This window comes from Colletes gigas, unplaced genomic scaffold, assembly GCF_013123115.1.
Source record: "Colletes gigas isolate AHSC1104 unplaced genomic scaffold, ASM1312311v1 Colletes_gigas_Sc00002, whole genome shotgun sequence".
NCBI lineage: Eukaryota > Metazoa > Arthropoda > Insecta > Hymenoptera > Colletidae > Colletes > Colletes gigas.
The window spans coordinates 9,052,682-9,068,575 of record NW_025106631.1 but is presented as its reverse complement, the minus strand read 5'-3'; the positions used below and the strand labels follow the sequence as shown (position 1 = coordinate 9,068,575).

General features: G+C 40.2%; 1 protein-coding gene across 2 annotated transcripts; it reads left to right on the top strand.

Moving 5' to 3' along the window:
• The first annotated feature begins 12,672 nt into the window (after nucleotides 1-12,672).
• Nucleotides 12,673-15,685, top strand: LOC122400842 (nucleoside diphosphate kinase 7). 2 transcript variants are annotated; one of them, XM_043402538.1, is made up of 9 exons: nucleotides 12,673-13,009; nucleotides 13,082-13,248; nucleotides 13,322-13,483; nucleotides 13,563-13,770; nucleotides 13,847-13,967; nucleotides 14,041-14,165; nucleotides 14,229-14,342; nucleotides 14,400-14,507; nucleotides 15,599-15,685. In XM_043402538.1, exons 1-9 carry the CDS (start codon nucleotides 12,893-12,895, stop codon nucleotides 15,611-15,613), a joined length of 1,137 nt encoding a protein of 378 aa, XP_043258473.1. In that variant the 5' UTR covers nucleotides 12,673-12,892; the 3' UTR covers nucleotides 15,614-15,685. The 2 variants fall into 2 exon arrangements, with proteins under 2 accessions (XP_043258473.1, XP_043258464.1); XM_043402529.1 differs by lacking the exon at nucleotides 15,599-15,685 and adding an exon at nucleotides 14,583-14,710.
• Nucleotides 15,686-15,894: the final 209 nt, after the last annotated feature.

Sequence of the window (15,894 nt, the reverse complement as noted above, 5' to 3'; positions counted from 1 at the left end):
AGCTATCTTCTTATCTAGGCCCCCTTAACCGTGATCAATTTTAGATTACATTCGATCTGTCGGGAGCAAATTACTATTTATCTACAGGTGCAAATTATCCTGTTATTAAACTACGTTACATTCACGAGTACTCGACCAACCACCTATCCCTAATTAGTCTGCTACTGTTGTCTTTTACTGATAAGACCACTATCAGGCCCCAGGGCGGAAATTTGCTGCAAAAGCCTAGTAAAATTCGATTGAATCTACGCGATGGAAATAAAAGTCGATACCAAATTGACACCACGTGGTCCATTTTGGTATCGTTTGCAATGGTGGCGCGTGTAGGATCGGTGTCACCGGTGGGACCACGTTTTCGAAGTTCCTACGCCCCGGTATCCGGAATGGAAAGTATCGTTTGACGGCAGAGTGTCTCCGGGAAGGAAGAAAATCCGGATACCCGATGTACTTCGCCGGGTCTCGAGACGAAGAGACGGCAGACGGATCAAATTGCTGCGAAGGAAGTGTTTGAACAGGACGCCTATACGGTCCCGGTCCGTTGCTAATGGCTCTGCACACCGGGGATCGAAAACAGCCGACGTAACCGAGCAATGTTCGCGCACACAGGTTACCTCAATACCGTCACCGTCCTCGAGTATTAATGCGATAACTAACAATAACAAGGTTCAGCCCTCTCTGGTGGGCCCCTGCACCGATACCATCTACCTCCTACCATAACGTGTGCATGTGTGAGTGTGTGTGTTTTCGTGATTCCACGATGCCTCGGGCGGCTAGAGACTCTCCCTTTATAGGTCGAGACACGACGCACGGAGAACTTTGATCGTCGTGTTACACTGTGGCGAACCGCCGATAGAGTCGAGGCTGGATAATCCCTTTTCGAGTAGGGACCGAAGGGTACTTTACCTCGAGGCAGGTTTGCCCTCGTTCAACAATCCCTCCTCGACGTTTCTTTCTCGCCTTGGGACAGCGGAAACGAGCTACGACTGTGGGATTTCGGCTCTCATTACTATTACGCGTCACGCGTGTTTCGTATCAGCGTCCCCCCGTTGCTCCGATAACGAAAGGGTTTCACCTGCGTGGCCGCCTTTGGCCGTTGCAACCGAATCGTTCGCGAGAATTATCGCCGAAACTCGGATAAATTCCCGACGGTTTTCAAATTTACGCCAACGAGTTCGAGAGTTTCTCGATAAAGACAATAGAGATTCAATAGAGACAACTGATCGTTTTTTTAGGCTCTTTGAAGTTTACTCTGATATTTATACAGCTTGTTCGAGTTCCTAAAATTGCAAACATATTCCTCCGTCATCTTTCACTTTGTTTCGTTTTGCATTGTACTTCGCTTTGGATTATATATTTATACTAAAGAGTTCTCCCGTTAATAATAATAATGGGATGTTGCTGTCGTTCAACAATCCCTTTTGCGCGTTCCATTCCGCCCCGGGACAACAGGAATACGGTTCCACTGTGGGATTTTAGCTCTCATTACTATAATAGACGCAACGCGAGTTTATGACTGTGAAAATGTAAATGCTTCTTTGTTCTAGCGTTCTCGTCGTTGCATAAATAACCAAAGCAATTCGCGACCTTCTTAACGCTTCATAGCGTTTCCACGTCACCATCGGGCAAGCGTTGCGACGATAATTCTTCTTAACGGAGAGCAACTAGGGTAGATTCGTGACGAACCGTCGAGCTAATTCCAGTACTATTAATATAATTAAATATTTAACGTTAATTAATTCCTACAATGAATTCAATTAAACAAGGATGCATTATAAGATAAGACGGTACTGCTCGTACAACGCTCAAAGAGTTTCCGTCTGGCGTGCAAAAAAATGGCGTCAAGGAGGAATATTTCTAAGTAATATCCTTTCTTATTTCTACAAGACGGTGGGGAAATAATTGGACAATTAAACAAAGAACGTTACACGAGAGAGATCGGATCGCTCCCCGGGTGCATATTCCAAGTAAGATGTCAAAAGTATGATTGAAAATCACTTCCGTTATCGCGAAACGTTCTCAAAGTCCTCTAACAACTTCATGTTTTCTACCTTCGCCCCTCCCCCGGACTACTTTCCAACTTTTTAGCGAGTGTTATCGCCCCGAGACTTATGGGACGATAGCGCGCGCGGCAAAGTTCTCGCAAAAAGGGACGAGGAGAAACACACCGACGGTTAACGGGGGGGTGGGAGGATTTTTCGTAATAAAATTATGAATTCTTCGCTACTTCGGCGTCTCGTACCCAGGGAAAAAACTTTCCGCCTTATCGTGCCGCGGAATCGCGCGATGGCGGCCAACTTTTTCGACCGTCTCGGACCGACGACAAGTCGTTTGGCCTGTACGCATTCCACGCCGCGAGGGAAACGCGTTTATACACGCCCGGGGGGAGGGGGAAGAATTTCCTAGGATTTTCGATCGACTAACCACCGATCGAAACTGAGCAAAGGTCCCCGGGATAATCCCTTTTTTCCAAAGAGAGACTCGAGAGATTCCAAAGTCTCACCTCGAGGCAGGCAGGTGCTCCGCAACCAGGACAACGCGCGACACCCCTTCTTTTTCAGCATTCCTGCCCCGACGAGATACGGCGGAGACGGTCTCGGTGACATTGTTGACCCCCTCTGCCACATGGCGTTCCGCATATGGCGCACGTTCGCAGAGTCGGTTATTTTTATACGCTTTCTCGTAGATGAAATTCAGCACGCGGTAAGGTGGATAGAACAGGCCGACAGATTGGAGGCTGGCCCCGCCGCGAAATGGAAGGCGGTACAGCTGCGTGTTCGATTTACCCCGGCCAAATCACTGGGTTCGTTAAATATGGAAGGATCTACGGAAGGGGCGCGAAAAACCCGACACGCGTGCAAGGTACTTTGGAACGTGTCGAACGCGCACGTTTAGCTCACGGGTGCAGCGTGATAATGCGCCACCAACTCGATACGCTCACCGAGAAACCATACGTTTTATTATGAAAGAAACGGATACGCCCTATACTCGTGTCGAACTGTTTAACCCTTTGCACTCCCATGTCGAGTGTGATTCGACATCAATTTTTATCTCAGCAGCTCCTTCGTCGAGTCCCATTCGACATTTTTTCAAGTCCAAACCAAAGAGATATCGTACACTTGAAAATTACAAAATACAACAATAGTAAATTTCAAATAAAACACTTAAAAGCGTTGGGAGTTGCTGGTAACAAAATTGAAATTCGGAGTGCAAAGGGTTAAATCGGCTAACTTATTGCGCTGTTGCGTGTGGAAATATTTCGAGTTTCGATACGTTTAATCAACCCTTTGGCTACTGAACGCCCATGAGCGTTCCACGTGTGCGTTGCTCAAGGCGTGACAAAATTTTCCGCACGCAACTTGTGCTCGCGTCAAAATCGACCGTAGTCAAAGGGTTAATCTGTATAGGCTGTCATTGTTAAAATATTCCACAAAATCGAGCGGTCCTGGTATTCAGCGACAGCCTTCGTACTCGTGTTGTTGCATGTAAATGTAATACGTCAAATTTTGCGCACGATTTTGAAAAGCTGCCATGAAATGGGAAATTCTACTATGAGTCGATATATGATATTCGTCTGCAACCATACGTCGTTTGTTAATTATTTTTCAAGGAGAAGAGTAAGTGGACAAGTAGTGGAAATTGTGGAGATTAATCGAAATAGAATTTAAATCAGAGAGGCCTCAATAATATGCAGTTTGCATTTGAATCTACAGGCAAGAATTACATTGAAAACTTAAGAAATAGTATGCCAAGTATTATAGATTTTATAAGACGTCCACTCTTTTGTCTCCTCGCGATTATTTTGAAAAGCTGCCATGAAATGGGAAATTCTACTATGAGTCGATATATGATATTCGTCTGCAACCATACGTCGTTTGTTAATTGTTTTTCGAGGAGAAGAGTAAGTGGACAAGTAGTGGAAATTGTGGAGATTAATCGAAATAGAATTTAAATCAGAGAGGCCTCAATAATATGCAGTTTGCATTTGAATCTACAGGCAAGAATTTCATTGAAAACTTAAGAAATAGTATACCAAGTATTATAGATTTTATAAGACGTCCACTCTTTTGTCTCCTCGCGATTATTTGAATTAGTCATTAATAAACTGCGGATGTTTATGCATTTATGGGAAATTTTAATCCTCAAAAAACTACTATTTAATATGCAAAAATATAAGAAATACTTAAAGTAAGATACGAATTATTATATTTAGGGGACAGTCCTCTGCGAAGCTTCCGTTTCATTAATTTTATTAATAAAAATGTGAATTTGCATAAAGATCCGCAGTCTAGTCATTAAACAGCTTGCTCGTACGAAAGTGAAAATATTTCTTCCAAATTCTTTGTCAACACTAGATTTACGGAAGCCATCAATTTGACGGATGTCTGATTCCATATTTAAAATTGCAGAACGCGTAAATATTATTTTTTAACAACTTACGTTGAATTTGATTGATACAATGGCACGAATACATAGTCTAATTAAAAGAAAAATCGTATTGTAAAGTAATCGTCAACGTAAATCTTAAATAATCTAAAGTTTACAACCCACTTTTCTCCCCAATTGAATACGTCTATAGTTGAATTTTGACGAAACAACGAGTACAGTGAAGTGTATGGGACGTGGAGGACGTTGAGAAAGTCCGCCCATTAGGTATGCCGTGTACGATTCCCCGTCGCGTCTATACTTTCCCAGTTCGTAACTGCGCTTCCGAAAAGGATTAATATACGCGATGAAGAGCGCGAAGTCAATCGTGTGAAGTCTCGCGTAAAGTGCACTTTGTTCGTGGAAATCGAGGTAGTTTAATCAGAAAACTGCAGGGAACAAGGCTAACGTAAGTACCCTCCATCGGTGGAATGTAGGGGCATTTAAGTAGATGGAGGGTATAGACCCCTGTCTACTCCATTTGCTTTCAGCCCGAGGGACCTCCCCGATATATATCCCAATATTCCCGGTAACAATGATGAATCACTGCGGAGCACCTCTTGCGCAAGAAGTTGCACATCCACTGCGCTTGTAACCGTCTCTCCCTCTTCGACGCCCCCCACCCCCCTCCCTCCACCCTTTCGCGCTCGCCTTTCCTCTTCCTGGGGCTCTCTCGAGTACCCGCGGACTCGCCTTAACCGTAATAATGCGTTACTTGGACGATGTTACGTAAACCTTGATGTAACCAGTCCGGGATAAATAATGAAACTCCCGCTGAAAACATCTAGAGCGCGTTTCGCGATTTCGCAACAACCGTCGAAATATACCGGAGCAATCTTTAGGGTACGGACGAGATTGCTTCAGGGGGAGCTTGGGAAACGTTCGGTTAACAGTAGCGTGCCACGGTTATGCTAATTTAGGCGCCGGTTTGTTTTCCTCGGGAAACTAATCTCGAAAGTTTAGAAAAATTCGAGTACATTATAACTTTGTAATTGTACCGTCCTGTTCGCGTTGACAAATTAGCTGTGCCTTTCGATTAGGTGTAGTGGCTGATCCACGGTGAATGGTGAATTCAAGGGGTAAGATCACTGTAAAGACCGGAAATAAAGCGTTTTTTTGCGTTTTTCTAAGAGGACGATAATATTCAATCAGACAAAAATTAATGTTTCAAAAATCCCCTACGTGTGTCTCTAGCTATACTCGTGTAGATTAAGAGAAATTTTTTTGTTTTTTCCAGATAGAAATTTGCGTCAGATACACTGCGTGCCTCAAATTCAAAACATGCCTCGCAAGAATGGCTCCAGCGTCGTCATTTTGCACTATTCTTGAATAAATATTTTATTTTTTAACACTTAACGACTTGGTTAACCCCTTGCCTTACGATTTAATTTCCAAAAGCGACACCAAGGTTTGGTTCAGTAGACTTATCACGTCTCTGAGACGTCATTGTAAGCTAAGGGGCTAATAACATTCTTGAATATTATTATCCTCTTATTTTTCCATCCATCCAAACAAAAAGCTTCATTTCAGGTTGTTACAGTGGTCTTACCCCTCAATATTAAATATCTTGCTAACTAATTCGAACGATAAGTAATGGAACAGGACACTCGGTCATCGTTTCAGACAAAAATTGCATAGGACGATACAACTTTTGCTAGGTCCCCGTTAAGTACCATTGTTGTAGTTTTTGGTTAATTATGGGTGAATTTATTTAACACAGTTTACACAAAGAGTCGTTGCTGTGTTCACAACTCGGCTGACGAGACCAAAGTGAGCGAGGAAGAGTACAGAGCCGGAAATCAGAATCTTTTAATAACGCAAAGGTTACGTGACACATTACATAGAGTTTATATACATTGCTAAGAGATGTGACGATTAGTATGATTTACAACAACCATCACCCTACTAAACTATAACAAACTGTGATAAACGATACGAAAGGTTCCTATAAAATATTCGTTCTACCTTGAATCGCGTTATCTAGGGATCTATTGAGCGTGATCTAAGGGGGTTCGAGGATTAATGTGATTTTTTTGGACACCCAGTATTGGTTTGTCGATGGGTCCGGTTCGCGCGACCAGTCCTCGCTCTCATCCTTTCGTTAAATCTTCATTTAAGAGTCCGCGACGTATCGTCTCACGAGCAGCCTGGACGGAGATGAAGCAAGGAAAAGAGAGCGACGCGACTATTTATTGGCGCGATAAATCAGCAGCTGAAACGCGTTCACGGCGACCAATTAGCGTTGGATGTTAAGATCGCTGGGTCAGAACCCATGTAATAATGACGAATCAGTTCGTAGCCGGTCTGGTGGCGTAGCTGGCCGACTCTTATTAATAAATTCGCTTCCCATGCGACGTCCTATGAATCATTCGATAGGCAACAGGGGAGATTCTATTAGACTGATTGGTTTATGCCTTCATGGCTCGACTCGCGCCGATTCGTCTTCGTTCTTACGTTACGAGGGCAACGAATGCGCGTTCCAACTCAAACACGCGCCCGGATATTTCCTTAAATCGTACCCAATTTACGACTCTGCGTAGGAAAACAATCCACGGTTTCGCATCCCCCGCGAGAGATACGAAACGAGACGCGAAACCGAGTATCGACGAACGTAAAATCGTGGGTTTCATGGATCGATAAAAACCGGTGAAGCAAACGTCTCCATCGGGGCACGAGACTTTTTCGAAATTGATCCACGTGTAGAAAAACGTCGAACGAGTATAACCGACCAATCGTGACTTTTGATTGGATTACCCCGATAATCATGAATAACGTTAACGAGCTAGTCGAAGATTCAATTAATTTAAAAACCTTGAAAATAAATACGCGAGCAACGCACCGGTTTGATCCTCGCCCGACCCAGTTCCGAAACTCGAGTGCATTAATTCCGAAAACATTCGCTCGTCGAAGGGCCAGGGACAACGAGAGGAGTGAGAGAGGAGGGGGAATCCACAGGTCCTCCTCTCTCGACGCGCGTAACCCGAAAAACTAGTACCGATCGCGACCCACGATGCCGGTAGCTAGATCTCGCGTTGGATCATACATCATTCGAGATGGGATTAAGTCACCCTAATTTATCGACTCTATTTCGAACGCGGCGCTAGGGTTACAAAATCCCCGCGAACGAAAAGATTAACATTGTTTCGCGGCAACGATCTCTCCCAGGGACACGCTAAGTCACGAGGAGACGGGTTGCGAGGCCTAATATGCATACCGCATGTTTGTAATCGTCGCTGACGCGATACTTTATGCATACCCCGCGCGGGCTGAATAATTGATAAATCGCCGTACCGACGAGAGATAATTGGGAATATGTATCTTACGATACTCTACCGCTGACGCGAATGCAATATTGAACGCAACGCGATACGTTCGTGGATCTACCGGGGTGCTCGTGGGTGGTTGAATGCCCAAACTCGAACCCACGAATTAACCCTCCGACCAGTAGTCGATGAAACATACCAATCATCTGACCACGAAATCTATTTCGCGTCTACGAAGAAGGGAGAAAATTAAAAAGACATGTTCTGCAACAATCGTATGGCTTTAAGAGTTAATTGTAGAATAAAGAGTATTCTGAGAACGTAGAAAGAATTATTGTGTATCTGATAAACTTAGTGAAAGAGAATGGCTCTACTGCACGGAAGGTTGCAGCGCTATCTACGGCAGGACGTCCAAGTTTCTCGTGAAACTGTTCGTTGTGTTCCGAGGGCAGATGGCGACTGAGGCATATGCCATCGAAAATATTTTCTATTATTATTATTAATATAAAAATGAATTACTGGTCAATTTAAATTATTTGAAAAGCTTCGTCTACAACAGTAAAATACCAAAGGTTGTTAATAATTTATATTACTGTCAGACGATACTGTCAATTTCTATTGTCCGACACTGTCACGACTTTTCATAATTTCTACTTTTCACGTCTCGTTAAGTGTACATTAATTTGAGATTATATAGGTTGATCTATTTAATAAACCTGGTCCAAAGTTTATTTTTATAATACAGAATTCACCTTATGGACTTTCGTGGCCCAATCTGACTGTCATACCGACCTGAAAATTCGGAGGTGATTTTATCGGCCTCTTCTCGTGGATGGGGGTCAGTTGAGAAACTATTCACTGAATTAGTATTGATAAGCTAACAGCTGTAGTGTGTGCATAAACACATATGGGTTGCCTATGCAGGGATTGAAATTTGAAATTCGTTTCTGAATCTATTGGTAACGTTGCGAATGACACGAAAATGGTAATGGGGTTTCGAGACCCCATAAAAATAGACCAAAAAAATACGGGTGTAAAATATGGGTGTAAGATCTACTCGTATCCCTCGTCTGTATACAATACTCTAGAATCTTTGATGAATCAATGAGAATCAAAACTAACCTAGCGAAGAAGCTCTATATTTATGATGACCTATGCAAGGGAATCGCAGCCAATTTGCTAATATTATTTAGATTTTAATTAATAATTGCATTACCCAGCTAAGAGTGATACGATTATTAATTAAGCAGTAAATAATATTACCCAGGTCTCACCACGAGGAGGTTGCTGCGAATGGAGACCCGCCCTAACCGATTCCCAACCACCCTCCATTAATAAAGATCTTTTGTGACCAACAATCGTTGGTCGAAGAAGCAATGAACGAAAGTGCAACCAACGAAGGAAACAACCAACGAAAGAGTTTTTTGAGAAAGAACATAATGATTGATATTGAGAACCAAACTCCTACTTAACTATAAATCTAAATTCATTTACATCCTACCTATCTAATCATCTAACAAAATATATAGAAAATATATTCTTCCTTGTTGATCCTTCGACGAAGATTTCCTGAAATATACTGTTGCATTTTACCTAACTATAAATCTAAATTATTAAAACATAAACTAAGCAATCTGAAACAAAATACATGGAATACATTCTTCTTACTTCTATCTTCTATTTATCCCACGATGATTTCCTGAAACACAAACAAAGCAATATCAAACAAAATTGTAACAATTCTTAATTGTTACTTGTATAAACCTAAAACTTCCATAGGAATATGCTCTGTAACAGAAACTTGTTTAATTGATTAGTAAGAGAACAAACAAAAATTAGACACCTGCACGAAACATATACCCAACACCAAATCTATAAAACTACAAATACTACAACTACAGGCAAGTGCAGTGAGAAAGTAAAAATGGTACATAATATACGAGGTTACTTTGACTCGAAAATGTATTCGTCGCGAAATATCTTCTTGCACGTAAATCTAATGATATATTTTAATAAGTAAAGAAAGACTTTGGGTATCTTCGATATCTTTCGATATCGGAGATACTCAAAGTCATCAACTGAATTATGAAAGTGAATTTAATTATTGAAGAATGTAAAGAACAATCGGAAGCTACTAATTTGACACTCATTCTAAACTGAATATAATTATAAGTATTATAAGAGATATTAAAATCATCACTCTACTTTCGATCGATATTACGATATTTGTCATATTAAAAATTGCGGCGTGTAAAAACATCGCACGCTTAAATAAAACGCGACGCGACGCGACACGTGCTCATAGCGTGCATTGAGTGTGGGTATCAAATTGATCCCCCCCGGCCTTGATTATCAGAAAAGCAAGTCGCGCCCCTGACCCACGTCTATCGGACCTCTCTACGTACAACCGCCGGGTCCTGGAGGACACAAGATCACAACAGGACCCGCTTAGTACTCGAGAACGGATATGGGTCAAGGACTCTCGCCGGAGGTCATTCTCTTTTCCGTATAAAGAGGAGAATATATGCGCTCGGCGAGGCCCCACTTAAGCTGAACCAAGCTGCACCGGGGTTGAAGCGGTTAGAGCTATCACACCTAATACACAGGTGTCACATGTTTCATTCTATCAAACAGAGGTGATCGAGCAAAAAACTCTCCGGTCCTTTCGGTCGAGACATAATCTCGGAAAGCGAGAACCAGAGAACGAGCGGACGAGAGAAAGTGAACTATTCATATATGTATATGTACTCATTGTATATTCATTTTAAAATTAGTGTCAAATTAAAAATGAATCTACTATGACATTTGTCATCTTAAAAATCGCGGTGTGCAAGAAGATTATAATTTTAAGCAAAAGGTACTAACTACACTTGCCAAAGAAAGCACGTATACAACCAGTTGTTTTACCCCTTTGCCTTACGATTTAATTCCCAACTGTGCCAAAAGCGTCAGCAAGGTTTGGCCCGGTAGACTTATCACTTCTCTGAGACGTCTTGTTCATGTTCGGCCTGGTAGACTCATCACGTCTCTGAAACATCATTAAGCTAAGGGGTTAAAAAGAAGGCTTTTAAACACTTAAAAATGACCTATCAACCTATCACCTAGCTTAAAAATAAAAATTCATGATATTGTATAGAAACAAATATAGCATATGATCGAAAACAATGTTACATTAATATATCCTGCAATATTATACATATCGAAGCAATCACATAAATTCGAAGAACAATGTAAAAGTGGAAACCGAGAAAAGGAACATTCATAGTAACCAAATAAAATCAGATAGATAAACGAAGTTGAATTCACATCAAACAAACAAATAAAAATAAAAATAAAAATATAAATAAGTGGAGTGGACTTACTACTTGTTGTCAGTACATAGGGTAGTTACCAGTGGGTCAGCTGTAAAGTAAGAAAATATTCATATTATAGCAACGTCAGTTAGGCAAGCAAGGCAAAATCAGTTCATTGAAGCGAAATTGGTATCAAACGATAGAATAAAGGAGGGGAGAGAATTTTTAAACAGTTCTTACCGTAGTCATCACCGTCCGGCACTGGTCAGTAGTGGTCAGCAGTGGTCAGCAGTGGTCAGTAGTGACAGGAACGCGAGTCAGCACTGGTCAGTAGTGGTCAGTATTGGTCAGTATTGGTCAGCCATGGTCAGCGCTGGCCAGTAGTGGTCATCAGCGGTCATCAGCGGTCCCCGGTTCACTTCTGGCTATGTGCCCACTCCCGAATTCGCGACGCGACTGAACAATTCTTCGCAGTGGCCCTGCTTATACGTCTAAGGTGATGAAAGAGTGGGGAGACCAGTCAGAGCCAAAGTTAAAGTTAACAGGTAAGACTGTCTTGTCTACAAAGAAACTATTTCGATTGGTCTCACCTCTTGACCATTTCTGGATCTTCACTAGACCGCTGACCTTGATGTCAACCTCACTCTTGACCACCAGTGACCATAAGCTAGTCATTGTTGATCATCGACCCGTTAAAGCCTTCTTATCCCCTTACAATTTGATGCATGATCTTTTTAACATTTTGTTCTACTTTGGAAGAGTGTATCTCGTTAATTTTTGTCTTTTTGTACGTCAGTTCGAACAATCGCCATACGTGAGCGAAAAATTCGGAGGTGATTTTAGCGTCCTCTTCTCATGGATGGCGGTCAGTTGAGAAACTATTCACTGAATTAGTATTGATAAACAGAGCTGTAGTTTTGTGTAAATCCATGTGAGTTGACTATGGAAGGGATTAAAATTCATTTCTGAATCTGTTGGTAACGTTGCGAGTGACACGAAAATGGGTCGAAAAAATACACTGGGTGAAAGGTCTACTCATATACATTGTCTGTGGTATTACGATAATGCCTTATAAGACACTGAAGGACGTTGGAACTTCCAACTTGGAAGTCGCCATCGTCCGATTAGCAGCGACATCGCGAACTAGGCGGTAGGCGGAGGAAGATTCAATGTCCCCGATATTCGATGTTTTTCCGAAGAAAACCTTAAACCTCGAGTTTCGAATAATATTGATATTTGTGCTCGAGGGTATTTCAGATAGAAATTATGAATGTAGAAGATCTCAGATCCAAATTAGCGACCAAAGTTACCTTCGTCTTACGATGTAATGTGACCGGCTTCGACAAACTTTCCTACCGATTGTTTATTTTCTGTTAGAATAGATTAAAATTTGCAATCGTAGAAAAGTCTTTCTTTCCTTATCCTTTTACCCAATCCTTGTCACAAAACAAAGCATTGCATTCACATCTATTCTATATTTTACCTGTGTTTGCACTTTAGTATATGTATCTGTTACTTTTAAATGTTGTATCAATGCAAATTCTTTTCAAATTAATACAGTCACGTTGCTATGTTACATGACAGTTAATTAAAAGAAATTTATTTATGATATAACATGAAACTACTTGACAATGAATTGTATTGATTTCGTAATGAATTGCGTCAAACTCAATCTGTTCACTGATTATCGCGTCGTTGTCATAGATACTAAACATACGCATAATTTTATTAACAACTACGGTGTCAACAGTAATAATACGCCTATTTCTTCGAATGTACTGAATTAAACTTTTATACAATTTGAACGCAAAAGTGGTAATTTAATGCATTCTAAACATAACCTCACATAATCTAAAAGAAACCGATTAATAAGATTCTTTAAAATATCAATTCGTGAATAAATTTAATTAAAATATGTCCGTGGACCACAATGAAAAGTATATTTTTGAGGCTGAGTGGTACGACAAAATAGCCAGCATTTTGAAGAAGTTCTATTTATATTATTATCCGTATGACAATACGGTCGAATTAGTACGTAAAGCATAAAGTTTAATTGCATCAACATTTAGAAATGAAAACTTAGTTATGTTCTAAATGTTTCAGTTTGATATAAAAGCCAGAAAAACTTTTCTAAGGAGGACAAAATGCGAAGGGATAGAAGCAAAAGATTTTTACGTAGGCGCTGTCGTAACGATATTTTCGCGGAATATTATGATAGTGGATTACGCGGATTGCATTACGCGGACGAAATTGCAAACGAAAATACAAAAGTAAATCGTTAAAATTGAGATTGCCCAAATAATGTTATTATTCGATTTAACAAAATAATACTGTTATTTTTAGGACATTCGCAATTGTAAAAACAGATGTTCTTGATAAATTGGGCGAAATACTAAAACGAATAATTTCTTGCAATTTTCACATTGCAAACATCAAGATGGTTAAGCTGACTCAAGATCAGGCAACAAAATTTTGCCAAGACATGGGTGACTCCACCAACATAACGTAAGATACAAAGCAGCGTTAAATAAACCCTGAATTTTTAAATGCAAAGTCCATTTCCATTGTCTATATTTTTCATCAGGTATATTGTAAATCATCTTACTTCCGGTCCTATTGTAGCTTTAACATTATTGGGTGATCATGCACTTACACGTTGGCTGGGGGTAATAGGGCCAGAAGATAGCGAAGAAGCCCGTGCAAAAGATCCATCTACGATCAGAGCATGTTATGGTAAAGACAGTGTTCATAATGCGGTACATGGTTCGGTCAATGAAGAAGCAGCAGAAAGGGTTTGTATAGGCTTTTGATACGTTTACACTATCTTGGAAATATATAAATGCATTGTTATTATTATTATTTTACCAGGAACTACAGTCTTTCTTTCCTGATTTAAAAAGCAAGCAAAAGGGTCCTGCAAATACAGCTACATTAGAAAATTGTACTTGCTGTATCATTAAACCACATGCTGTTCAAGCAAAATTAATTGGTACATGAAAATATACCTTCAAATAAAAGATGCTTTTAAGTAAGTGTAACATCATTCTTCACTGTTACTATAGGAGATATTATCTATGATATTCAAAAAGCCGGTTACGTCATATCCGCTGTGCAACAATTTAATGTCAATCCATTCGACGCGGAAGAATTTTTAGAAGTTTACAAAGGCGTACTTCCTGATTATGGGGTATGTTCGTGCATGAATTTATTAGGGAACTTTTAGAAAAATTTGTAACAAGGTTGGCTTTAGGCGATGGTAGGAGAATTGCAGTCAGGTGCATGCATTGTTATGGAATTGAAACACGAGGATAAAAATTTTGACGTTCAAGGGGAATTTAGAAAACTCTGCGGCCCCATGGATCCGGTAAGTATGTTTTTTCTTTAATTTTAAAAATGATATTTACGTCGCTATTTTCTACAGGATATCGCACGGCAAATAAGACCAGACACTCTTCGAGCAAAGTATGGAAAAACCAAAGTTCAAAATGCCATACATTGTTCCGATTTGCCAGAAGATGGAACTCTAGAGGTAAAGTAAATCGAGAATATTCCCACGAATTTTTTACGACGGACCACGTTACTCATTTGCATTTACTAACTTCAGGTGGAATATTTCTTCAAGATCCTCGACAGTCACTAGTCGAATAAATTTTGTACGAAATTATTTTCCGAACGTACTAAGTAACCAAAGATACAACTGTTTTTTTACTTTTTTATAATAAAGAATGCTTCAATAACAAGGTCTCTAATCACTTATTGCGCAAAGGTTAAGCCGTGCCCCATATTTATCGTACAATTAAGTTTAATCGTAATAAAAAGTTTGTTGATCTCCTCGTAAAAAGGTCGATCACATTTTGTCTGTTATTTGCGTTCCAATTTTATCAACAGAAAAACTATAAAGAAAACTACGCGGTCGCGATTTAAACTAATTAATCAATCGCCGGGAAAGAAAGTCATGAACCCGTCTTGTACATTAAACTCCTGCAACCGATTACCATTAATGGCAAAGCATCCATTTCGAATCCGCTACGCGATGTGCTTATCCTGTCTTAATAACGGCATAATGATGTGTGTCAAGGATTTGTGGCGCCTGTCGTGATGAAAAGTTGTAGAAACGCGCTTGCTTCGGACGACTAGACGAAATGATACTTTTATTCTTGCGGTTTCACGATTTCGCAAAACTGTGGAAACGTCTAATTAATTTCGACTTAATATCCGACTCGGTTTTAAAGAAGGTAAACAACAGTAAAATAACTTTAATCGTTCGAATAAATTGTCAGTTCGCCTCCGACAACTTAAAAGGGAACCTCCCGAAGATATTGTTGGAGATACAAGAATCTTATGAAGTATAAAATTTAAATTCCCCACATTTAATGGATCAGGTTTTTTGTACGGTCCTGAAGAATAAATTAACTATCAGGGACAAAAAATGTCGATAAGATATCTTGAGAAAATATTTTAGCAGGATGCCTAACAATATAATTATTTTAATTGTACTTTTGCGAGTGTTACCATTTCCTTTATATGTAATTGCAAAATACTGTTACAACTATCCGGTTCCGATAGGCGATACACACAAAAAAGCTTTTAATTATACTGTTTGCGTCTATTTAATTTCAGGCACAAGCAGAGTGATTTTAAAGTAAAAAGTTATGGGATCGTTAAATTTCTGTATTCTAATCTTTATAAAAGAAGTCACCTCGTGATGAACGACGATTATATTGGAACGACAGTCTCCTTGAATTATAAGGAAAGTGTATTTTCAAAAATAGCCGAGATATTTTAATACCTTTTTTGCCGCTTTCGCGACAACCAATAATAATACTAACCCATATGAAACAATATTGTCAACAATAAACCTGAACTCCTTGATTTCTCCTTTGCTCGTCCAAGGATTCCCGACCACGAATACGCTT